Source organism: Trachymyrmex cornetzi, unplaced genomic scaffold (assembly GCF_001594075.2).
Source record: "Trachymyrmex cornetzi isolate Tcor2-1 unplaced genomic scaffold, Tcor1.1 scaffold396, whole genome shotgun sequence".
NCBI classification, from domain to species: Eukaryota; Metazoa; Arthropoda; class Insecta; order Hymenoptera; family Formicidae; genus Trachymyrmex; species Trachymyrmex cornetzi.
In genome coordinates, this window is record NW_017298703.1 from 493716 (window position 1) to 517788 (window position 24073).

General features: G+C 37.5%; 3 protein-coding genes across 4 annotated transcripts in view; 2 read left to right on the plus strand and 1 right to left on the minus strand.

The window, feature by feature from the left end:
- Positions 1 to 1266: 1266 nt before the first annotated feature.
- LOC108764154 (dynamin-binding protein) lies at positions 1267 to 6066 on the minus strand. The gene is made up of 9 exons (XM_018512234.1): positions 5810 to 6066; positions 5529 to 5706; positions 5258 to 5376; positions 3721 to 5175; positions 3458 to 3607; positions 2594 to 3214; positions 2320 to 2502; positions 1637 to 2245; positions 1267 to 1540 (listed from the first exon to the last, which is right to left on the minus strand). Exons 1-9 carry the CDS (start codon positions 5897 to 5899, stop codon positions 1346 to 1348), a joined length of 3600 nt encoding a protein of 1199 aa, XP_018367736.1. The 5' UTR covers positions 5900 to 6066; the 3' UTR covers positions 1267 to 1345.
- A 793-nt stretch (positions 6067 to 6859) lies between these two features.
- On the plus strand, positions 6860 to 9744 carry LOC108764138 (putative GTP-binding protein 6). The gene is made up of 4 exons (XM_018512208.1): positions 6860 to 7214; positions 7975 to 9049; positions 9148 to 9334; positions 9509 to 9744. The coding sequence occupies exons 2-4, from the start codon at positions 8024 to 8026 to the stop codon at positions 9733 to 9735; spliced, it is 1440 nt and encodes a 479-aa protein (XP_018367710.1). The 5' UTR covers positions 6860 to 7214; positions 7975 to 8023; the 3' UTR covers positions 9736 to 9744.
- An 8069-nt stretch (positions 9745 to 17813) lies between these two features.
- The window catches only part of PlexA (plexin A), a 286570-nt gene continuing 280310 nt past the window's right edge, over positions 17814 to 24073 (plus strand). The window contains exons 1-2 of one of the 2 annotated variants that reach the window (XM_018512215.1): positions 17814 to 17841; positions 21023 to 21784. The gene's annotated coding sequence lies outside the window, so the exon portion shown is untranslated. Of the gene's footprint in view, positions 18114 to 21022; positions 21785 to 24073 lie in introns of both variants that reach the window. The other variant, XM_018512214.1, reaches the window with a different exon arrangement.

Consider the following 24073-nt stretch of genomic DNA (forward strand, 5'->3'; position numbering starts at 1 on the left):
TTATCATATAATTTAGGCGTTAGCTGAGGGTCGTAGCGCATCATGTAATATTATTATATTTACTGTTGATTGTAACAGTAAACGCATTATTATATTACGGTGATAATATAACAAATGTCTTATTTTCTTTTTTAAATAACTTCTGTGTTTTTCTAAATCTTTCCCACACAACAATACATTCTATAATCTACACCAAATATTTCGAATTTGTTATATATATTGCATTTAATTAAACTGTCGAGGATTGTAAATATAGTAATAAAAACGATTATTAAGAAAAAAATCAGAAAAAATCGTACTTTTTATATCAACAAACAAGATATGATATTCATTGCAGTGCCTAGCTACGTAATCCAGATAATCTTAAAACGATTAGAGTGCTAAATTTATTCTAGAAATAACAATAAAATGGCATAACAACAATATATTATTCCTTGAATAGTAAGTATTATTTACTTGAAATAAATTATTGATAAAACAGTCTAATACATTCCTACATACAACTATATATAAAATAACATCGGTTATAATTAAAACTGAATCAGTGTTCTTTTTGTAACATTTTTATTAATGTCTTTACCGTAAATATTCACATTTAATATACAATTTTCGAGAAATTTAACATTATATACAAATATACATTAAAAATTGCACGTAAAAAATCGATTGTATAATTAAAATATGGTTAAATTTACAAATAAAAAAATTATCACAAGTTTATGTGTACTGATAGGCATATATTATTTGTTATATACAAAAATGGTCTACTGGATCACAATTTTGTTAGGCAAGAACATACGTGCAATTTTCTGTATTATAATATCAATTATTAATATCAGTTAGCAATTCTATACAATTAAAAATGACAATCCAATTGTTACAAAAAAAATTTTCTTTCTGATTAAGCGGTATCTTTTGTACATGCATATATTACATTTAATACATTTATACATGAATATAATAATTCAATAATTCAATACATATGTAAAAATCTTAAAAAGTGTATAAATCAAATAGTGTATAAACCTAAGTACTAGTGAGAAATTTGAAATGTTATTTCCGAGTATTGATGTAAATATCTAATAATATTTCGATTAATCATCTTTTTGACATCTTTACGTTTAATCAGATCAGATAAAAAATTCTAAAAGGCTTCTTTCTTAACATAAAATATCAATAATATACATTTTTTATGAGATAATCATAAAAAGCTCAAATATTGATAAATTGATAGTAATAATTTCTATCAATGATTAATAATTCTGTAATCGAGTTAATTATCAGATCCCAGCATAAAATTGTGATGCTATAAATGTAAAATTTGTGCTTAATCTTAAGTTCATCGTTATGACTTTGGTTTAATGGGCGAGCTTAAATAATTCCGTGGAACGTAGCCTTGTTTACCATTACGATTCTCTACCAGCCACCATTCATCATTTCCTTTCTCATCATGAGGTCTGAGCAGTCTCAGGGCTTGGCCGTTAGTAATAGGCAATGTGCCCGGCATGTTTCCAGCAAAATCGTACATTGCGTAGTAAAACTAAAATTTTATCATGTTAATATAAAGATATTATTATTCCGAGAAAGAGAGATATTAGAATATTAATACTCTATTATATTAGAATATTATACTAACTTCGCTGTGTATATACTGTATATTCTGATACACCTGAACTCTTGGCGTTTCAGGAACATTGCTATAATTGTGATATACTTTTGTTTCTTGATCTAATGAAAGCAAATCCTGTAGATGCGACGAAGACACTTTCTTGATCTCTTTCTCTGGAGAATCCAACGACATCAAATTTGGAGGGCTAGCACTTTTTCTGCCGGCAGCAGCGACATCCGATGTGGTTTGATCATGATGCTGACTCTGTCGCTGAACTGGTCTCAATTTTTGAGATGGCAAGAATCCTTGAGTGACCCCAGTGTCGACGTACCATCTCGCCGAATTTCCCATTGGATCCTGCTTTTTTATAACTCCGATCAACGTACCTCTCGTAGCATCCACTTCCAATGTAGATGTACTGGCAATGTCCTCAATTACCACATATAATTTGTCCGCAGTATATTTTTCTCTGAGCGAAGATCTCTGCTCTTCGGTTTGTTTAGACAATTGCGTTTGACCCTCGTCTATTCGGGTATTCGTGCCAGCAAATGCAAAACGCGTTATTTGATTCCATATTAAATTATGATTTACGAGAAACGATTCCAGCACATCTTGTGACGATAGATGCGGTGTTGTCTAAAAAAGAAAATTATGTTTCGTTCATTCTCGAATTACATTAGACTGTACATTTTCTGTTGAAGTTTTAATACCTCGCAAAGAGATATATATTGCTTCGTGATTTTTCCGCTTAATAATTTTCGGGCACCAGCAAAAGCATTTATACAATTAACCAAAATGTTGGCTGCGGCATCCAGTAAAATAGGTAATTCTTCCAACAATTGTTGATTCAAAGCTTCGTAATTACTCTTAGCAGTAAATAATTCTTCTTGTATCTGAGACAACATAAAATGAATCATATAAAATTATGAAAAAAAATAATTTAAAAAGTTTACAATAAAGAACATTAAGTAACATAATAATTACAATTTTTGATTCTTTATATTTCTCACTCTTTGAAATAGCGGCGTCGTAGTCCAACAACTTATCATGCCTCTTTGATACCAACATCGCTGGCCCTTCTAACAACGTCGCTAAGAAATGTAACGGGGCGCTAACTGTCTTCTCGATATATGATTTAAAGTCCTGTATATATTGTGACCAAATTACAGATCTTATGTCCTGCAATTTGTTCACCTCGGCAGTTGGACTTCCCTGATAATAATGAACCAGCAATTCGGCTATCGCTTCACCGGATATAGCTTCATCACTCAGATACGTAATACATTGCTCAATATCTTTCACCAATTGCCATGTACATTTCTCTATAGATCGAAATTGTTTCTCGAGCTCCTCAAATTCGGTATCGCTCGCAACGTTTGTCAATCCTAGACTCGCCGACAATCGCGTGCTAAGTCTTGTTGACATTTTTGCCACAGAATGCATACTTAATTTTGACATTTTACTAAATAAAGTATTATCATTATCTAAATACTTTGATACGATATCTCTTCTCCGTTTGTATTCGTTGATATAACTGGCTACATTTGTCATAGCCTCCCACGCCTCCATTATGGCTGCTTTATCTGGATGATTGTCTTCTGTACACTAAAAATTATTTTCCATACAGGAAAATATTATAATGCAATATAACTTTGAATATATACATGCGTATAAATATTTATCTGAAAAGTAATCTGAATTCAATTTCACAAATGCTGTTGAAATTGATATATATCAATTTATTTGTAATTTCATTAAAATATATATTTCAAAATTGAACTTCCACTATCTTCTAAATAATCTATTTATATTCTTTATATTTTGTGTAACTAACGTGATTACTCTTACCTTTATTAATTCATATAACATTAGAGGATACTTTACAATTCTTTGAATTGGCTTTATCAAAATGGAGCTCATATCAAAACAAGCAACCTGACGACGTAATGTCTCAATACCCTTATTAAATACTTTCATGATCTCTTCATTACTTTCATACTAAAATACAAACGGATTCGATATAAATAATCCTAACTTCAAATAACCATAAACTTTACATTAGTATACAGTTTTCGATAAAAAATCTCAATTACATTATATATATGAAATACCTTTTTCAACAATGCTAACGCAGCTTCATGATTCCCACAATACTTAACATAAACACTTTTCAATTTCTCGGCCATTTTCACGAAACAAGGCCCAACTGTTTGTAAATTTTCATCACAACCTTTCATAGCTCTCAGAATCATATCCAACAACTCCTCGGCAACATGAATAACTTCCAAAATATTCCCAAACAACGTAGCAACATCAATCCCCTTTGATTCGAGAAAACTTGGTTTATGTAAATTAAATGTTTCGTACGTTAACTTCAGATCACGGACATATTCTTTTTCAGTTATAACTAATTCCGATATTACATTTTGACGTTGATCTGCATTCTTTTGTTTCATATTTACAGTATTATTGATTGCAGACTCGTTTTCCCATGTTTCTTTTTTAGCAAATACTTCTCCATTTGCAATAGTTTCTTTCTGTAATGGCACTCTGCCTGGAGCAGGAGCAGGTGGTGCTGGTCTGTGCGGTTGCGATATTCTCTTCGGTTCCTCATTCACAATAATGTTTGCTTCCTTATGTCTAATCATCACAAAATCTTCAAAGTCTTCTAAATTTGATTCCTGCAAACTATCCAATGAATATTCGGATATCGATTCGGAGCTTAAATATTCTCGTGGACACAAACCAACTAGACCATTTTTATTTTTCACTTTCACCCAATCCTCATTAGTCATTTCCAACACAGTGACACTCTCGCCCTCGTGGACATTTAAATCGCCATTCATTTGTGCATCAAAGGTATATAACACTTTTACAGTAGTATTCGGTTCCAAAGCATCTTTTTTTGCAAGAATTACTTCAGATTGGACTTGATGCTGCTTTGCTTCTGCACAATCGACTATTATGTTGACGTAAGATAATGGAAAAATACCTTTAGTGGTATCGATCATACCCTCTAACCACTCGGAATCGATGTATCTAGTGAGATGCACTACTTCGCCAGCTCCAAAGCTCAGCTCGTTTGGAAACTGTGCATTAAATGGATATAATGTTATAGCATACGGTTTAATATCAACTGAATTTGTATGACTATTATATTGTGTGCTGTCTGTATTATTAGTTGCTGGCAACACCTCTGGAAACAAGTCAAAGTAATTTGGAGTAGGTTCAGTAGGCAAGTTTGCATAAGAATTTATAGAGGTTTCACCAAAATCTTTATAAATTGTGCCATTGTGAACTGTCGAGAAAGATGTAAAATTGTTCTCAGTTGTACATGTAATTTGTCCTTGATCAACTATCTCTTGATCTTCTTCTATGTAGGATATAAACCCTTCGGGGATTATGCCTTCTCTACCATCTTCCGTAACTCCACGACACCAGCCGTCATCCAAAATTTCTGTGACAATGACCATCTCATCTGCAGTCAAGTCTAATTCTTCATCGAGTTGTGCCTTTAGTGTTGTTTTTACCTTAGCTCTTTTCCTTATTGATTTATTTTTTGTTTGCTAGTAAAAAGAATCCTCGTTAATTAACAATTTTGTACACAACTGATACATGAATATGATACAATCTCTTTTAATATTCTACCTTTATCAATGTTGTATCCAATTCCCATGTATGTGTTAATGGGAAAATTCCATTTTTGGAGTCTATTCTGCCCATGCACCATCCTGAACCTATGTCCCTGACTCCGATTATGAGTTCTCCTAATAATGAGAGAATTTATGTTTCAAGTACTATTTACAATATTGAAACTTAAAACTTATTGTTATATCTTCTCACTTTTATTAAAACAATTAATCTAGTATCCTTTAAAAAGTGCATGGTGCAACAGCATGTCTTATATCGGTTAGCTTACCTTCTGCAAAAGACAAATCTCCAACTTCTTGTCCGGGAAACGTGGCTATAGAAACAAACAGTCTTTCTGTTTCACCAAAAGGAGGAATTTCCACTTTATGCAGGTGATTTAAGGGAAACTTGCCGACTCTGTCTCGTGACTGACCATGGCACCAGTGCTTGTCTATGATCTTGTGTATCTGAAACGAGGATAACAGACCAGGTCTATCACTTTCAACTGTTTACACTTGACTGCTCGTTAGACTAGGCTCGTTAGGTTAGGCGTCAAACGTTTGTTAGTACCACGAAATATTGTCCCTTGGGAAGACTCAGCTCTTCATCGACGGTGGTAAAGAAGTCGTGCAGCACCCTCGCCAGCGTTCCCGGCTCCATTTCCGCTGCGACACACTCGCATTCGTTGAACTTGCGATACTACGTCCAGTATATAACACTCGAGCGGTGGCGAGCCAGGCCAGCCTGGGTCGGCCAGTGGTGTTGGTGTGGCGTAGCGAGGCGCCTGACAGCCGATACTGCTCCGATAAGTGGTCGTCACGTGGCATACGCTATTATTGCGTGGATTGAATTACGTAGCGATTAAATTATGTGCCATTATTGAAGGAAAAACCGTCCGCATGTCGAATAAATGAATGAAATATTAATATTTTTCGCAATTAAGGTATGTTGTCTGAGATAATGGATAATTGATAACGATCAATGACAATGTTGAACGAGAAAATTTAAATGTTTCTGTCAGCAATAAAGATTTTATAGCGAATTAGATTGAACGCAGTGCTGATACATATTAAAGTCATAGTATGTAGATTAATGTAAAAATGTGTTTAATATAAATATAGAAACGGGTTAAAATATAAAAACGGTATAAATCACGAAATCTTCAATTTTACTTAGGTAAAATACGTTTTTTAAATTCGAAATATATAGCGAAATATATAGCGTTTCACTTTTGCACCCAGATTAAATCAGTAACAACGGTTTTAATATGCACCAGTGCGCACGAATGCGTCCAGCCGAATCTGCTATTAATCATTTATAGTAAAAATTTTTTAGCATTCAAAACTTCGTTTATGAACAAAAATAAGTGCAAAGTGTTCGAACGTCTTGAATAATATTTAAGCAAAATTTAATATTTTAAAAATATAAAAATCGATTAGAATAATATTTATAAATTTCAAATATAAGTTAAATTTATATTTAATACGAAATTCAAGATAATCGTGATAATTTGTCGGGAATATAAGTTCAAGTGTTTTTTTTTAACAATGTACTTTACGCTTCACGTCACTTCATGTACGAGCTGCGTGTCGCGCGTATCAAGTGTTATGGCACGTAGTATTCGTGGAATCAGCTGAGTCGGCTGTTCGGATTACGTGGGATTGCGAAGTCAGCGGAGATCGCACTTATCGTTCTTTATTTATTTCGTGTAATTAGAACGATGTACATTTAGTACATACGTGTGTTAATATCGTACGCATCGATAGTTCTTATGTGCAAAGTTACATCATGCGAAAAGGTCGTAGTCGGGCATTAATTGACGTATCTAGACTTATTTTTGCCAGTAGTGAGGTTAGGACAGCTAACATAACCTCGCACAAGTGGACCATCTTTCATAGAAAATAATAAAAAGTAATAAAATGATGAATGGACTTGTGTGATATTTCTCATTATTTACAACTTTTAATATACCCACGTAAATTGTTTCTCTTATATATTTATTATGTATTCACGCGACTAATAAAAATTAAGGAAGAGTAAATCATTCCTTTTCTTTAAAAATGACACAACTCAAAAAATGTTTTTGAATTATTATTATTATAAATGAGTTAGATATGAAGATTATTCTATTAATCAAAAGTAAATCAACTAAAGTGAACTAATTCACAGTCCGACCACCAAATAGTACTAGTATCATTCTATAAAGTTTTTAAAGAGATCGTAATACTTACTTTCTACGAGAGTGACATATTTTTAATTGTATTGTTTTTGTAAATAAAACGGAAAGTCTTTCTACAGAGAATATTTAGATTTAAAACAGTTTTAAACAAGTTTGAAAAAGAAATTGTTTTATTTTGAATTTAATAATTTTAGCTAATCAAGGTAAATATAAATTGTTAGTAATATTTCAAGTTAATCAGTTTTGATGAATTGTTCCATATTTATTATAATTTTTAGGATATCAAAATCGTTGCTATTAAAAAAGATGGTTTTCAAAAATTGTGATAGAAAAATGACAAAAGTAGCATTTGATTATGTTTCTAAGAATATATTCTTTTTACCCATATTTTTTTATTAGTTAATTTCCTGTTAAGTAGAAATAAATTTTCCTCTTTTCTCAAACATTTAACTTTTTTCATTGTGTCACATTTGAAATACAATAAGAGAACAAAATAATCTTATATACATATACATAATGATAGTACAATGATATTAAATATTTTGTTACAATTTAGTTAGTGATTATTATATTAAGTTTCGGGACTGACAATATATTTTTACAAAATGCATTGCATACACAAGATTATAAATATTACACAACGGAATCTGCAAGTATTTAACAAAGTTGACACAGTACACAAGAGATCAGGAATATTGCTACAAAATATTATTTGTCGTTTGAATCACGACTCCGAGGAATATCTATCTGAAGAAGATGAGAAGAAGCAAAACGAATACGTCAAAATCGCCAGTCATTATTTAGGCACTGCAGTTGGTGGACACAGGACGTTTATTTTACAACCCTATATAAAATGGGGTAGAGATAAAAAGAGAAACACGTCGCCAGAACTACAAATGGCTGAAGCTGTAGCACTAATAAATACTCTACCTAATTGGTGTGTAGTTGGAACAAAGTACGCCCCGTTACTTACACTACAGAGGAAGCATCTGCTGGGAACCGGCGCGATTGAGAATCTAAAGAAGGACTTAAGACAATGTCCAAACCCCACTGCCATATTTATTAGTACTAATCTGTTGAAATTTATCCAAATCAGCGAACTGGAAAAGATCTTTGGTCTACCAGTGTATGATCGTTACTCCATAGTCATTCACATATTTCGTGAACATGCGAAGACTGCAGAGGCAAAGCTGCAGGTAGCCTTAGCAGAGATACCGTACATTCAGAAAAAGATATTTGAAACGTGTGTTACTCGCAATGGCGCGATAAACGTGACGGAGCAGACAAAAATGTTGCTCGACAGCAAAGAGAAGAAATTGAAAAACGAATTGAAGAAGCTGCAGCAGCATCGACAAATAATCAGGAGCCACCGTAAAAAGCACGGCTTCCCTACGGTCGCTGTAGTCGGTTACACAAACACAGGGAAAACTTCCTTGATAAAAGCGCTCACGGATGACAATTCTCTACAACCTAGAGACAAATTATTCGCAACCCTTGACACGACCGCGCATCAAGGCATTTTACCCAACAGGTTAAAAATTTTGTATATGGATACTATCGGGTTTATTCAAGATGTGCCGGAAACTCTGATTGAACCATTCATTGTGACTCTAGAGGATGCCATTATCGCTGTACGTTGGTTTTATATTACTTCCCCCTCTCTTCTCTCTTGCTGTTATTTTTTTTCTTTTACAAAAAATTTCCTAATTTAGAATTCTTTTTCCTATAGGACGTGGTAGTTCACATATATGATGTCAGTCATCCTGATATGAAGGCGCAATATCAGCACGTCCAGCAGACGATAAAACCCATGTTGGACGCTCGTCCAATAATCGACGTCGCCAATAAGTGCGATCTTGTTCAAAGCGACTGCATACCCAAGGATGCAATTGCCGTCTCCGCTAAGGATCTGACAGGTGCGATCAGAATTTATTGTCGTTGTCTATACAGCATAAATTATTTGAGCAATGTTGCAACATTCCAAACATATTGCAGTAACATTGCTACAAGTTTTTATGTATGGGCTTTAATGAATCCGCTAGATGCAAAATTTGAGCATAACAACTTTAAAACAATTTAAATATTTATAGGAATCGATTTGTTGCGCTTGAAGATACAGGAGGTCCTTTTAGCCTCGACTGGATTATTAAGCATACGTGTGAGGGTAAAAGCAGGCAGTTCTGCGGCCAGCTGGTTGTATAAAATGACGACAGTGACAAACGCCGAATCAGATCCGAACGACGTTCAGTATTTAATTATGCAAGTGATTGCCACTGCGGTCGACATTCAAAAGTTTAAGAAATTTTTAAAACAATAAAAATTTTTATACCACACTTTACTGTTTTTCAATGTTCTCTTCTTTTTACATGATAGAAAGAGGCATTTTCTATTGTGAGGTTAGCCTTATCTATTATTTACGATTAAAAGGATTATATACGTATAGATTATCTATCAATTACGATATTTGAGTAGTATTTAACAATATCATAATTTTATAAACAATTTTCTTCTATAAAAGATTATTTTAAATTCCTTGTGTCAGATATATTAAAAGTCTTTAATACTAAACTGCATAATTCATGAGCAGTAATTTGCTATTAAAAATATATGACAGAAAAAAATATAAAACCGTATGTATCGCCATTTTTATCGGAGAATTAAATTTACATATAAATAAGTGAATTACTTTACTGAGAATGTTTTTTGTTGGAATGAATCACGCATACAGAACGCACTTGAAAACTTAGAAATATCCTTGGGCGCGGCATGCTGCCAAGAAGTCATTTCTTTTTACAGCTCGGCATGTACACGTGCTCAGCACGTGTTTCTCTGCAATCGGCAGACGACACGACTTAAAATTTCAACTGAGAGATACTGAGAGTTGGAGCTATTAACGAGATTAAAGACTTATCACGGCACTTAGGCACAGACGATGCAAGTATACAATTTGTAAAGTTTGCTTTGTAAATAGGATTTCATACTTAAAGCGAAGCTTGTCGTTTGTACTCTGAACTTTTCAACTTTCTAATATTCCCATTGATATTAACAAATGTTGTCGTTGATTAAAAGAAAAAGGGTGTTCTCAATAAATTGCATTTTTTACGAAACAATTACAAAAAGAATATTAAAGTAGATTTAACGAACAAAATAAAAGTTATTTTTTGTAAAATATTAGAGAATTATTCAATATGAGTCTAAACAATGTTTTAATCTAAATAAAATCATAAAACTTTATTTTTTAAAAGTTCCATGCTTTTCAAGAACATTTTTTTCATAATCACATACATAATCCAACAAAAATGCATTTTGTCAAAGAAATTTCCATAAATTTTCTCGTTTCTAAGGCCATAATAATTGATCATATCATACCGCCGTATAAATATTAATATCCTTTTGACAGAAAAAATTAAAACCTATTCAACGAATTGTAAATTTTTAAACTTTTTATTAACACTTCCATTTTTTTAAAATAAAAATTTAATGCATTCCTCACATGGCTTCGTGCTTCTCGACCAAGGAAAATACGATGCTATTTCAACGTTGCAGATGGCATATGTATCTGGCGAGAAGCACTGAAATAGGAAGAAGAATCTTCAAAAAAGGAACGATACTTCAGTCTTTCGCATAGAGATATGTGGTCTGAAATTTGGCAAGACAATAGATTTACGTTTGGATCGTTGCCCGATGGAAAAGATCGCCCCGTTTAGTTATCGCCGCCGTTTATTAAGAGTTCCGTTTGTTTGCTTTATCTCTCCGCTCGTGCGAGTGTGTCGGCGATCAACCACCGCGAAAGAAACTTCACGACGAGGGTGCCGTCACGGCGCGATGTATAATTCATAGAACTCGATGGCTCTGCGCGTCCAAAGGGTGTCCTGATAATTTTATATAACAATAGCAGAACAAGATGTTTTTTTTCTCACAATGACGCTCTCTCTTTTTTGTCTAATCGAGGAACTTAATCCATTCGTTGTAATCTCTATAGTCCAACTTCTGTCTTTCTGAATGCGCCGAATAGCTGTACGCCGACAATGAGCACAATTTTACCGTCGTAAAACTCAGTCGAGGGAATGTTAAACGCGAATCGGAGGGTGATTCTCAACGAGTCGCGACAGCTCCGTTCTATGCGGGCGACTCTCGACTGTAAAACTCTCCAGTACGTACTAACCCGAGCAACGCGTCATTAATATCCGGTGACGGCGGGACACCCTGTGTGTAGCCTTATAAAGTGCCCCGGCAGAATTAATCGCGCCGCGCCGCGCGGAGGAAGAGTCCCTGTCCCGGACTCTCTCCGCGCGTCGTCCTTTGGTTAGGTTGGGAATTAATGAAGGATTGATATCGCGATTATGTTGTAGCAATAGCGTAGAAGAGGGTCCGGCGATGGCCCCGTGTGGGCCGATCGGCAGCAGCGGCAGCGCGGATCGTGGCGATAATTAATTGCAGGCGTGACGGCGCTTTAACGTCGTTAATTTTCATTATCTCGATCGGAATCCGCTTGTAGCGCGGAACGCCGCCCGCGCCGCTTTGCGCTCGCGCTAATTTCGCGCGCACACTCGCTCGCCTCGCTTCCGGGAAACGCGTTAACAATTCTTGGGGTGAGCCTCCATCGAGAATGGAACGGGAGAAAGGGGAAACAGGGGTATCTCTCGCAAAAATTTGTCACACGTCGCGACTACGCTAATGTTACGGCACTATAATGTTAAGTCAGTCACACACATTTTTCCTAACAGTAACCGTAAACGTAACGTAGGTTTTCGACCAATCGTGTTGCTCGATTCGGTCGTCCGTAACCGTAACAATAGAGCATTGGTTAAAAACCTTACTATTAAGAGTCCTCTACATAGATTCGAAGTCGTAGACGGTCGTGGACTCTTAAGTCGTAGGAAATCAACCAATCACAATCAAATATAAGGAGTACACTCGATTAGAATTAAGGGTCCCCTACATAGAAATCGTAGACGGTCGTGGAGTCTTAAGTCGTAGGAAACTGACCAATTCCAATCGAGTATTCTCCTTATGTTTGATTGTGATTGGTTGGTTTCCTACGACTTAAGACTCCACGACCATCTACGACTTCTATGTAGAAGTCCCTTTAGTCAGTTTCCTACGACTTAAGACTCCACGACCGTCTACGACTTCTATGTAGAGGATCCTTTAAGCCTCGTCTACAATAGTCGCACAGGTTGTATCGGATGTCGCGAGTAGTAGCATCGCAGGAAAATTTGTCGCATGCCGCAAGAGTGTCGCTAAATGAGCGTCTACTATAGTCATAACGATTGTTTGCACGCAATTCGATGACAAATTCTAAACGTCAACTTGCTGTGCTGTGATTGGCTGAGCTCATGCGACATGCCTGTGCAGTCGCAGAAAGTTGAAGTTGGCTCAACTCCGTATGACAAGAGCTCTTGCGACTACGACGATCATGCGACTATATGCGACACTTTTGCGACATTTCATACGACATGCGACACAGCTTGTGCGACTATTGTAGACGAGGCTATAAGGCCACAGCACACACTTTTGCATAACGCATAACGCATAGTGCATAAGCGAATCAACTAATCAGAATCTTTCCTTTCCTCCCATTCCATAGAAAAAAAGAATTTTTATTGGTTGATTCTTTTATGCACTATGCATTATGCAAGAGTGTGTGCTGCGGCCTTTACTGTTACGGAAAGTGTGTGTGACTAGCTTTACGATCGTTCTTGTAGCCGGGAATCACGAAAACGCACGCGATACACTTGACAGGCTGTGTTTGAATTGTTAAAGCGAGTCAAGTAAAAGCTAATTATCGTGATGGTCAGCCAAATTACAGATCAACACCGCTACCCGCCTATTAATAATTCATAATTCTTTATTGCAATGTAGGCATATACATATACAAAGCAAATGGCAAGCATCAACAAAACTGTTGTTACAAGCCTGCTAATAGTTACATTGCAACAGGTAAACTTGAATTAACAGAAATTGCGAAGCATAATAGTTTTGCACACTACACAAAGCATTAACTCACAAATCAATCATATCATAACAAAAACATAACATACAAAATTAACAATATTAATGTATATCTAGTAAATGTATATCGAGATGACACGAGTAATTGTCAAAGATCACTATACAGTGGATTCAAGTTGTCGCGGCCGTCCCGTTAATTGATGAGTTCATCCGAGCAGGTTTTCATTTGTCAAAGAAAGCTACATTAAGCTACATTAAGTAACGTACTCGCTAGTGTAATTTTCCACTCAACAATATAACAACATACGTATGTTATATTACAGTTATATCCTGGCGAAAATACAGAACTTTATAAAACGTTGACAACCGTTCGATGATGATTTTTTAAGAGTTTATATGTGTTTTCAAACTTTATAACAACGCTGACAGAACACCATTGGGTTTTAAACACTTTCAGAACGCTTATAAAATATAGTATATATCGTTTCATGAAAGTTCTGTAATGCTAAAGCAACGCTTTTTAAAGGATGCTCAGTAAATGCTGATGCACTTTGGTGCAGAGAGTTCACTGTCGGACTTTTCAAACATTTAGCAAACGCTTTTCTCAATACCGTGAGACAAGCATTTTTCTCTCGTTTAACAAACGCTGTTCTAATGTGGCGAATTATTGAATCTCAGTAAACGTTTTGAAGGCTTTTACACAAACAGCTTAAAGACGCCTAAAAAACGTTTTCCTCAACACCATAACACAAGCGTTTTTCCTCCGTTTAGCAAACATTCTTCTACGTATTCAATTTTCAAGCACACTCTAAATTTCCTACAGTAAAATCTCACTCCAAGAAAGTGAAAATGCAACCACCCTTGAAAAAAAGTGAAAATATTTCACTTCTTGAAAAAAAAGTGACGATCTTCATTCTTTTTAGAGTGAATTTTAATTTCAAAAAAGTGAAATCTCATTCCAAAAAAGCAAGATTTCACTCTAAAAAGAGTGAAGATCGTCACTTTTTTTTTCAAGAAGTGAAATATTTTCACTTTTTTTCAAGGGTGGTTGCATTTTCATTCTCTTGAAGTGAGATTTCACTGCAAGAAATTTAGAGTGCAGTGTACAATATCGCCATTAGAGGGACACAATAAAATTCAAGTTCTCGCATTTAAAAAACCACATCGAATAGGGTAAAAGGCGCGATATGATGAGATTTTTCAATGAAAAATTTTGTACCTTTTGTTTTCATAAAATGTCTGCGTTCAGCAGGGTCAACATTTGAACTGAACGTTCATGAAACTTGTTATTTTCGTCAGAGAATGCCTTCCAAACGCTGCAGCGTTGCAATTTCCGTTCTACGAACACTCTATTGGCCGTTTCTAAATTCCTCAACAAATTCCTGCAAACACTCATGTAAACGTTAAACAAACATTTACGAAACTTCTCATTTTCGTCAGGGTATACGTACAGTTATATTGCTGAGTGGAAAATTACAATTAACAGGTACGGTTTCTCTTCTTATCTCCAAAACAAACCTATCGGAAAAGTGGCAACGATGATGGAGGTTTGGTACGATGGTCCATTAGATTGTCGCTACCAGTCCGGGTCCGGTCGGTATATTTATTTAAACACGCTTTAAATACAAAGCTGCGGCTTGACCGAGGTCTATCGCGCCTGCCCTCGGCAATTAAGCGAACGATTGGTTAACGAACGTCGATCGCCTCGCCGAGTGCGCGGCTCGTGTAACGTAATGACCGTCGTGCTGATTTGCTCGCCGTTACGGATTCAATTACGAGCGGCTTGCTCTGGTATTTTGCGCGGCGCGGCGCGGCGCGGCGCGGCACGGCCGAGCGTTCCGAGATCAACGGCGGAAATTAAATTAAACCTAACGCCGCCGTACGCTGGTACGTTACGCGTGCATAAATAACGAAAGTGACACCGCCATCGGCCCGGGACCTAACGAACATAATCCGATACTTGCGTTGTTTTAAGCGCCGTTCGGCCGCACGCTCCCGGGCAAACTGTGAAGCTGTCTACTAAATGAAGTTCAGATCAAACAAGGGCTGGCGCTAATTCACTTTAACTGAAACACCGATCGGTTAGCACCGATCATTTTTAACTCTCTACTGTCCAATGCAACTTTCAAGTCACATATCCGTTTGTTTCGATTATTGCTTGCATTTGCTGTTGGCAAGAACATGCTTTTTATATGCGTACTTTCTAAGTGCATAGACCTACTGTATATTTTATTTAAATTTAATTTAATTTGTTTGTTATATGTATATCGAAGATTTTTTTCAAAGCTCGAAATATTCTAATTTATATAATTAGGAGATTTAGACACGTATATTCATATAGTCCGTTTTTTATTACAAGATGTCTTAATAAGACGCTATATACATATATAGATCTGCAATTGGTTTATGACATCTTGAAACTATATCTAAGACGGACTTGAAGAATCAATTAGAAATACTGGTCTTACAGTCGTCTAAAAATAAATTTTATCAAAACTAATTTTTTTTAACTGCTTAAAAATTTTTATGATATACTCAAGATATCCCACGGAAGAATACAGGAAATACGTTAGAATGTTTCGTTTCTCGTATACATAAATATTCTCACATCCAACTGTCATCGTGTCTAGGAAATGTCTAGGAACTGAAAGACACGAAAATTGAGTTCAACGGTGTTTAACTTTTGCAAATGTAAGCTCTCCCATGTTTAATCGCTTAAAAGGAGGCATGGTATGCCTAAGGTGTGAAGTCGGCAACGTAAGGTGGGGCCTGTTTTGCGGTCGACATTCGCGGCTCGGTTAGTAACTCTCGAGTTTGAGCGGCTGACTTCAAAGGGACGCGAAAAAATTCGTGCGCGATTGACCCCGCGTAAGGGAATACCTTCGCGAAACGATCAACGCGATTCCCTCCCTGCGAATTATTCCCTTCCCTCCGTTTCCCATCTTTCTTTCCTTTACGTATCTTATTCGCGTAAGAGGTCGAACAGTGAGCAATACGTGCATTTGCATACGCGCTCTATCTCCCCTCCCGCTTCATTCACGTTCTTGTCATTGCGACTTAACGCGTGTCGTCTCGCGCGTGCAGTCATTTATCGTGAGGTTTATACCGGGTGTTCCGCCACTACCGCATCAATACTTAATCCTGCTGGTTTGTTTGAGACTATATGATCTAAAATGTAACTAATTTTCTTACTAGCGTTTTATTTTTTTTCTAATATTTAATGACTTTATCTGTTATCATTTGAGATCTTTTTTCTGTAAAAATTTGTTTTTAATTTTTTAGAGCTTTTAATCATATATATTGTATGTAGATCTAAATGATGATCATATATAGTAAATTTAAACATTGACCCATTAGGATTAAAGATAAATTGAGAATTTTTATATACTAGTATTATGAAATAACAAGATGTTCTCTTCCTAAGCTGAACTTCAATATAAATAAATGTACAAATTATATTAAAAGAATTTTAATTTTTTCTCGTTATTAAAATATAGTTGAAAGTCACGAGCTTTATTATTTATTTAGATACAATATTATATGAACAATTTTTTTTCATTTTTTCAAACTTGATTTTTGTAAAAGAAACAATGCAAAAAATATTCTTTTAATTATTTTTCGTTTTCTTAATATTAATATTATGTTTCTCGTATGAAACAGTAATTTTATAAAAGAAAGTAGGAAATATGAACATATGTATTTATAATTATACATATTTATATGTTCTTGTATAAAATTTTTTACCTGGTACTAATTAAATGTGTGTGCATGGAAAATAACATCGTATATTTGAAGAAATGTAATCAAGAAGAAATGTGACAGAGAAAAGGAAAATTCACAGATTTTCTATATTATATATATTTAACACTCACATTGGTATCGTACGGTATACATTCAATATTTTGTATCAACAAAGTGTAAAATTTTAAAGAATACTTTTTAAACAACGTGTATACATGAAATGTTCTAAATTTCATATTCTTTTTATAACGTAAGGCACGGTCGACGATTAATGGTACCAAGAAGAAAAACAAAAACGTATACAATATGCGCCCTGGATTATCTCCCGGATCGCTCGATCTCTGTAATTTATACCAACTTTCTCCCTCCCCTCGTGACGCTGCTGGCCTTGGCTGTGAGGATACCCTGATACACATCGTGTGCAACATTTTTGGCCTCTTCGCATGATACATCCCTGGCACCGGCAAGTCGCGCGATTGGCCGTCCTGCGGGCGTGGGAGCTCCGCGGGGGTTCATGGCTTGTCGTACGGTTAGTACAACTGCGCTGGGGGTGGATCGAGGCACGCTGGACGGCTAGTACCTGGGGATAGGGCGAGACGGGGGTAGGTAGGCAGGAGTGATAGCCGGTCGGCGCAAGTGCGACGGGGAAGCGGCGGGGGTGAGGGGCGTATCGCGGCCTGGCGAAGCCCAGTCGAGTCCCGTGAGTCCGGGCAAGCACTGCTATCGAGTAGGTGGCATCGTGGTGGTGGTGGTGGTGGTAGTGGTGGAGGTGGTGGTGTTAGGCGTCGTCCGGGACCGAGGAGAAAGAGAGAGAGAGAGAGAAAGAGAGAGATTCCTCCGAAAGAGAGAGAACCGCCATCGAATACCGCTGCCGCCGCCGTCGTCATCATCGTCATCGTAGTCGCGGTCGCTGTTGTTGCCATCTTCGTTGTCATCTTCGTGCTCTTCGTTACCGTCGTGCTGCTGCCGTCGAGGCGGTGCGTCACCGTCGCGCGCTCGGTAAAAGCCCAGCCCCGAAGAAAAGGAGTAAACAGCCTCCCTCGTCTCTCTCGCGCCGCATGTTGAGAGAGCGAAATGAATGGAGAATGAAAAAGGCAGAAAGAGCGAGAAAGTTAACGCGAGCGAATGAGCGGACGAAAGAAATGAAGAGAGAGAGAGAGAGAGAGAATATGTGTGAATGGGAGAGATGGAGAGAACGTAACGTGGAATTGCGAATCGAGAGAAAGGGAGAATGAAGCGTTCTCAGAAGCGATAAAGAAGTACTCCGTCCCGGTTGTTATCCGAGGGGAAAAGAAGAGGACGCGCCTCTACCGGTCGTGCGGCGCGCAAAGTCTCGTCGGTCTCGTCGAGCCGAGCCTCGCCGGCGATGAGGTGGCAGAGGAGGAGGAGGAGGAGGAGGAAGTGTAGGAGGTGTAGGAGGAGAGACGACGGCAGCGAGAGCTGTCACTTCGATCGCCATTTTAGCGCCGAGGAACGGCTGTGTCGGATACGCACGTCGGGGCCCCGGCTGGTGCCTGGTGCGTGCCGACGACGCGTCGCAACGGATACGTCCCGCCTGATCCGTGTCGCCCTCGCCGTACCTTCAGCACTCGCGAGTGCTTGCGACCTTACCCCTCCCCTCCCCTCTCCTCCTCTTTTCCCTCCCTCCCTCCCTCTCCTCCTTAAGGGAACGCGCGCTAAAATCCGAAACTCGCAAGGAAGCGCGACGCGCCACTAAATCGCGCGAACGTACTTTCAGTATTTGTAATCGATTCTTGTATATTTAAGAATCTTAAGTACAGCCTTAGGATATCGTAAGTCATTCGTAAGTCAAATAAATATTGGGTGCTTTCGATTTAGTGACACGACACAAGTCGACGCAAGCCTCGTTCCATCTTTCTTTACTTCACGTTTAGTGAGTAATAAAGACAGAATGACGTTTATGTCGATTTGTGTCATCAAATGAAAAGCACTTACTAGCATTTTGAGGCATTCCTTAAAATGATCTTGAAATAAGAACTGAGTTCGGTCTTCATTATCACGTGTCCATCGCGATTCTTCTTGGATTGGACTGTTGTACTTTTTAATCCTCGACTACAGCAACGGGTTATTCGAAGTGAAAATTTGGACGAATGTTATACAATCTGTACGATTGATACTACGGGCGATATTTATAATCGATTCTTATGGGCTTTCTATTATAAGCCGTTATAGATCAGAAAGCAGGAGCAAGTTGTAAGTAGGTCAGCAGTGTCATGAGACAATAAGTTAGTAATCACTGACTGCAGGGAGAGATGGCCAAATTCCATTGTTTACGATTTAAAACTTAGATTACGTTATGACTGACTAATCACATAATGTATTATTTGTCCTGAGAATTACCACCCTTCTGATTAGCGGCTGAAATATTGTGACGTAATGATCTAATGTTATTTATTCTGGATGTAAGTTTCCTAAGATTTATGACTGTAATTCTGCCTTATCACTAATCTGATATGAGTGATGACTAATGGCTTATATTGTAGAAAGCCCATTATATTTAAGACTGTCTGAAGTACATTCTTAAGATGTTATGAATCAATCAGAGAGCCGAATATATCTTGAGACACTACTTAAGATGGTCTTAAAGTAAGAACGGACTATAAAAACCGTTTTACAAGGTTTTTATAAATCGTAGGTGAAGTAACTTCAAATATTTCTCTATTAATCAACGTAAGGCGAAGATTGACTTGTATTTTGTACTTTAAACAGGATGCTTTAGAACTTAGGTGTCGTTTTCACAGCTATAATTGAGGATTAATTTTGTGAGAGAAAAGACCTGATCCTGTCTTCGTGTCTATTTAATAAATACGTTCCTCTTGATAGAACCTTGATAGAACAAAACGAGATATTAATTCTTAATGTTTCATCGAGAAACATTTTCGATCTACACTAGTCTAGAACGATGTTGCATGCTTGGCGAACGCGGGTTTTCTAGGCCATTGCGTGCAGCACGCGGCGATAGTGAGTGTATCTCAAAATTTGTGCACTAGTAATTCGAGTAATCGCTGATCGTTAGTGCGGCCGATTTCTAAAGTCTCTACGACGAGCCGTAAATCTTTCAAACGCGACGTGCTATTCGCGCGCTTCTCGTGAATCGCATACTATCGCAAAGGACGTTTACGCGTCCCACCTACCGCTAACTTCATTCGGTTCGCGATTCGACTCGAGCGTTACGGTGTGATTTTTCGGTTGTGGTACATTGCCCGCGGCAAATAATAACGAATATTAACGATATTGACGAATTTTTGAAACGATATCGGTAACCGGAGAGTTGAAAACGGGCGGTTCGATTTCTCTCGTTAATTTTGCGAAAACACATGCAGCTTTCAAATGGACGGTACGCGTCTTGTCGACTCGGCGAATTCGTGGTATCAGACGTGAGTGAAGGAAGAGGGTAAAAGGATACAAGGAGAGTAAAAAGAGTAGATGGAAAGAACGGTGTTCAGACATGCACGATGGATGCGTGAGTGACGGACAACAGAGATAGAGAGAGAGAGAGAGAGAGAGAGAGAGAGAGAGAGAGAAAGAGTGGGAAGAAAGTGAGCGAACAAGTGGTAGAAAGGAGACAAGGTGAATCAACGGGCGAGAAGGAGAGAATTGAATGAGCGAATGCGATGAACGAACGATGAGCGAGTCAGTCGGGGCGAGAGAAACAGGAGAAAGCTAGTGTCGGAGGGAGAAAGAAGTGTGCGTGAGAGAGAGAGAGGGAGAGTACGAAAGAAGCCCGGCGCCATACTGGCTCCCCGCGATTTCGCGACCGGCGACACGCACGCATGTCGGCCAGCCGGCCGGCCGGTCAGCCAGCAAGCGAGTGATGCTGATTCGCGATTCGCGCCGAAAGACGACGGACGCGGTCTGATCGATCGCGTTCTCGAATGCTTTTCTAGATGCCGAAGCGGCGACATCTGTTCCCGTGCGTTGCCTCCGCCACGCACCTGGCCGCGGATTACCCGGAAATCAGCGATCGCCCGTCCCCGTCCACCGAGGAAACCCGCCCCCTACGGCGTATGTAAAAGGGACGAGAGGCCGAGCAGCCGAGAGGAATCGCGCGCGATGATTCTGCGCGGTTTAGGACTGTTTCGTGAGTGCGAGTGAGATGGGCGAACTGATAGAGTGAATACGCACTCACAGGTGTACACGCATACACGCGTGCGACGCGCGTGCGTGTCGGACCGCCGTCATCGGTGAGAACGACAGGATTGTTTGGAGAAAAAGAGCAGCGAGAATCGCCGAGTTGTGATGTTGGACCTCGCGGCACCGCCGGGTTCCTCGTGGTGATCAAGTGCTCTGCTACGTATACAGTGCGTTTGCGAGGGGAAGAGAAAGAGAAAGACAAAAGAAGAAAGAGAGAGACAGAGAGGAACGGCGCGCCGGAACCGACGGTCGCGAGTGTGCGACGCGATCGGAGTCACGAGGCGACCCGGAATAACGATATAATAGCAAGCCCGCCGGCCGTATGTGAGTGTGTATTCGCCGCTTGGAACACGAGGAACGTGTCGAGAACAGGGGTTCCCGAGTCCAGAGTGACGTCGGGGGGGCGTGCAGAGCTGACTTTGTCCCCCCGACCCCTGCGCCTATAATCGGCACCCTTGAAGGCTCGCCGCGGTGCCGAGGAGAGGATCGCTCGCCGATTTTGCGGTGTGGTCTAGGTAAGTTTTCAAGATGTTTCTTACGCTTCTCTCTCTTTCTTCGTCTAACGATTTAAGGGACTATCTACTTCGCACACGCTCCGAGTTTATAGCTGTGTAAGTACTCGCAATCAGCTGACAGTGAGAACTGACAGTTACGAATAATATTTTTCGTTGTTTTACGGAGTACTACATCAATGTATTTGTTCGTAATAAACTATTGTTATAGAAAATAATGATCTATTGTTATTTAAAAATTGATACATCATTTTAATTCGATTCAGTTGTTTTAATTAAGTCAAGGATTCGCTAGAATAGTGAGCTCCATATTTTGTAAAAATAGAGTAAGTGAAAGTTAAAATAATGGGGAAAAATATTCAATTCAATTACACATATTCAATTAAAGTTAATGTCATATTTACGTGACTTAGCCCTTCAACGTAGCCGAACACGTGATTTTTTTCTAATCATTTTAACTTTGGAGTTTAATTACTCCATATTTACCATAGGTGAGTTAGTCCACTGTCGCAAGCTCTTTAATTGAGTTAATTAAGGCAGTTAAGTTAAAGCGATACAACAATTTTTTAATGATGAAATTAAATCATTATATTCTACAGCAATTATAAAATTATCAATTGTTTATTACTAGCAAATTCTGTTTCTCGTGATAATCGTCGATTACACTGAAAAAAAAGATTGGTTGCTGCAACAATTTAGATAGTAAAATATGGCATAGCATTTTTATATGATTGCAGCAATCAGTTTTTGGTTGTAGCAGCAAATTTTTAGTTGCGTTAGCCTATTCGCAATGTCATATGATTTCGATAGGCTAACGCAATTAAAAATTTGCAGCCATATAAAAATGCTATGCCATATTTTACTATCTAAATTGTTGCAGCAACCAATCTTTTCTTTCAGCGTAGAAATTTAAAAACAATTCCGAGTCCTTAATTATCTAAATACTTCTGTGCTTGAATGGAAGAATCAATTCTAAACAATATAATTTGATACAATATTGCTAGCTTTGAAATATTAAATTTATTTTGTTAAATTCATTTTACGTCGAATTTCGCGCTGATACTGAACATATGTATAAAAATCAAAGACACATAATATTTTTATTTATATAATTTTTACAAAAGATTATCTGTTTATAAAATATCTGCTTATAAAGTAAGAATACAGCTTCATTTTTGGTCTTCACTATCAAGCATTTTACTAGCATGATAAATACGAATTCATCATTGTAATATATGTAAACTGTGTCAGATTCCTTTTCCTGTCTTCACGCAAGTAAAGTGTTTTATAGTCTTCAGGGTTAACCCTTTCGTGCTCAGAGTGAGATACACTCTTCTACTTATTTCTTGTCGTGAATCATATCCAGCAAATGATATCTCTTGCAATGTGTGTCTTGAAATGCACATAATTTTTACAATTTTTTTTAGCTTAAAAACATGTAATAATTACATACAATTTAAAATAAATCTAACGAAAAAACCATGAATTATTTCACATACATTCACATCATGTCTGATATTAAACAATAATTTTTACGCGTATCAACTTTCACGTTGTTTATAATTACATGATGTATTATTAAAACATTAGATATAATTTCAATATTCAAAGTTAAATATTTTTAATGGTGTTTGTTTTTATTATTATTTTTTATGTATTCTAGTACAAATTTTCTTATAATTTATGTGTTACAAAAAATTATATCAGATAAGCTTTTGAGAAAGAGATTAAAGTATCACATACAGAGATTATCATATTAATTGGCTAATACGTCATTCATTCAAGTGACATCAGTTAATTCCGGCAAGCAATTTATCTCTTGAGTTATCTGTGTAGTGATATTTACTCCGACCGTTCTTAAATTATAAAGAGATATTGAAGAATAAGATATTTGTATCAACTTTCATATAAGATGCGCATGATGAGAGATGATATAAATTTTCGATATTTCCTGCTTCGATTGATCAAAGTTTTATGGTAATGGAACAGGTCGACGTATTAAAAAATGAACAGGATATGCCATACATATCTTGTTATCTTGTGATTTTATTGAAACGTAGGTCACCTTACGTGTCACCTCGACATGTAATCCGCTGTATGATTTAACGTTATGTTACGCGTTTGTACCATAAGCGGTGACGTCAGTACTGCCCGTCAGGCAGTACTGACTGCGTAAGTATATGATTTACGAAAAGTATAACGTTACTCACGATGCACAGCATCTACTTTTGCGCGTTATTTTCCTGCGTAATTCAGCGCCTCGATAATGATATTATGTTTAATGAGACGACC

What these genes read in the sequence shown, in the direction of transcription:
- LOC108764154 (XM_018512234.1), bottom strand. Translation starts at nt 5,899, where the DNA reads ATGGAGCCGGGAACGCTGGCGAGGGTGCTGCACGACTTCTTTACCACC. An exon ending in AATATAAAGAATCAAAAATT is followed by an intron (nt 2,503 to 2,593) that starts GTAATTATTATG and finishes ATGTTGTCTCAG; the next exon opens with ATACAAGAAGAATTATTTAC. An exon ending in TACAGTATATACACAGCGAA is followed by an intron (nt 1,541 to 1,636) that starts GTTAGTATAATA and finishes ATAAAATTTTAG; the next exon opens with TTTTACTACGCAATGTACGA.
- LOC108764138 (XM_018512208.1), top strand. Translation starts at nt 8,024, where the DNA reads ATGCATTGCATACACAAGATTATAAATATTACACAACGGAATCTGCAA. An exon ending in TAGAGGATGCCATTATCGCT is followed by an intron (nt 9,050 to 9,147) that starts GTACGTTGGTTT and finishes TTTTTCCTATAG; the next exon opens with GACGTGGTAGTTCACATATA. An exon ending in CTCCGCTAAGGATCTGACAG is followed by an intron (nt 9,335 to 9,508) that starts GTGCGATCAGAA and finishes AAATATTTATAG; the next exon opens with GAATCGATTTGTTGCGCTTG.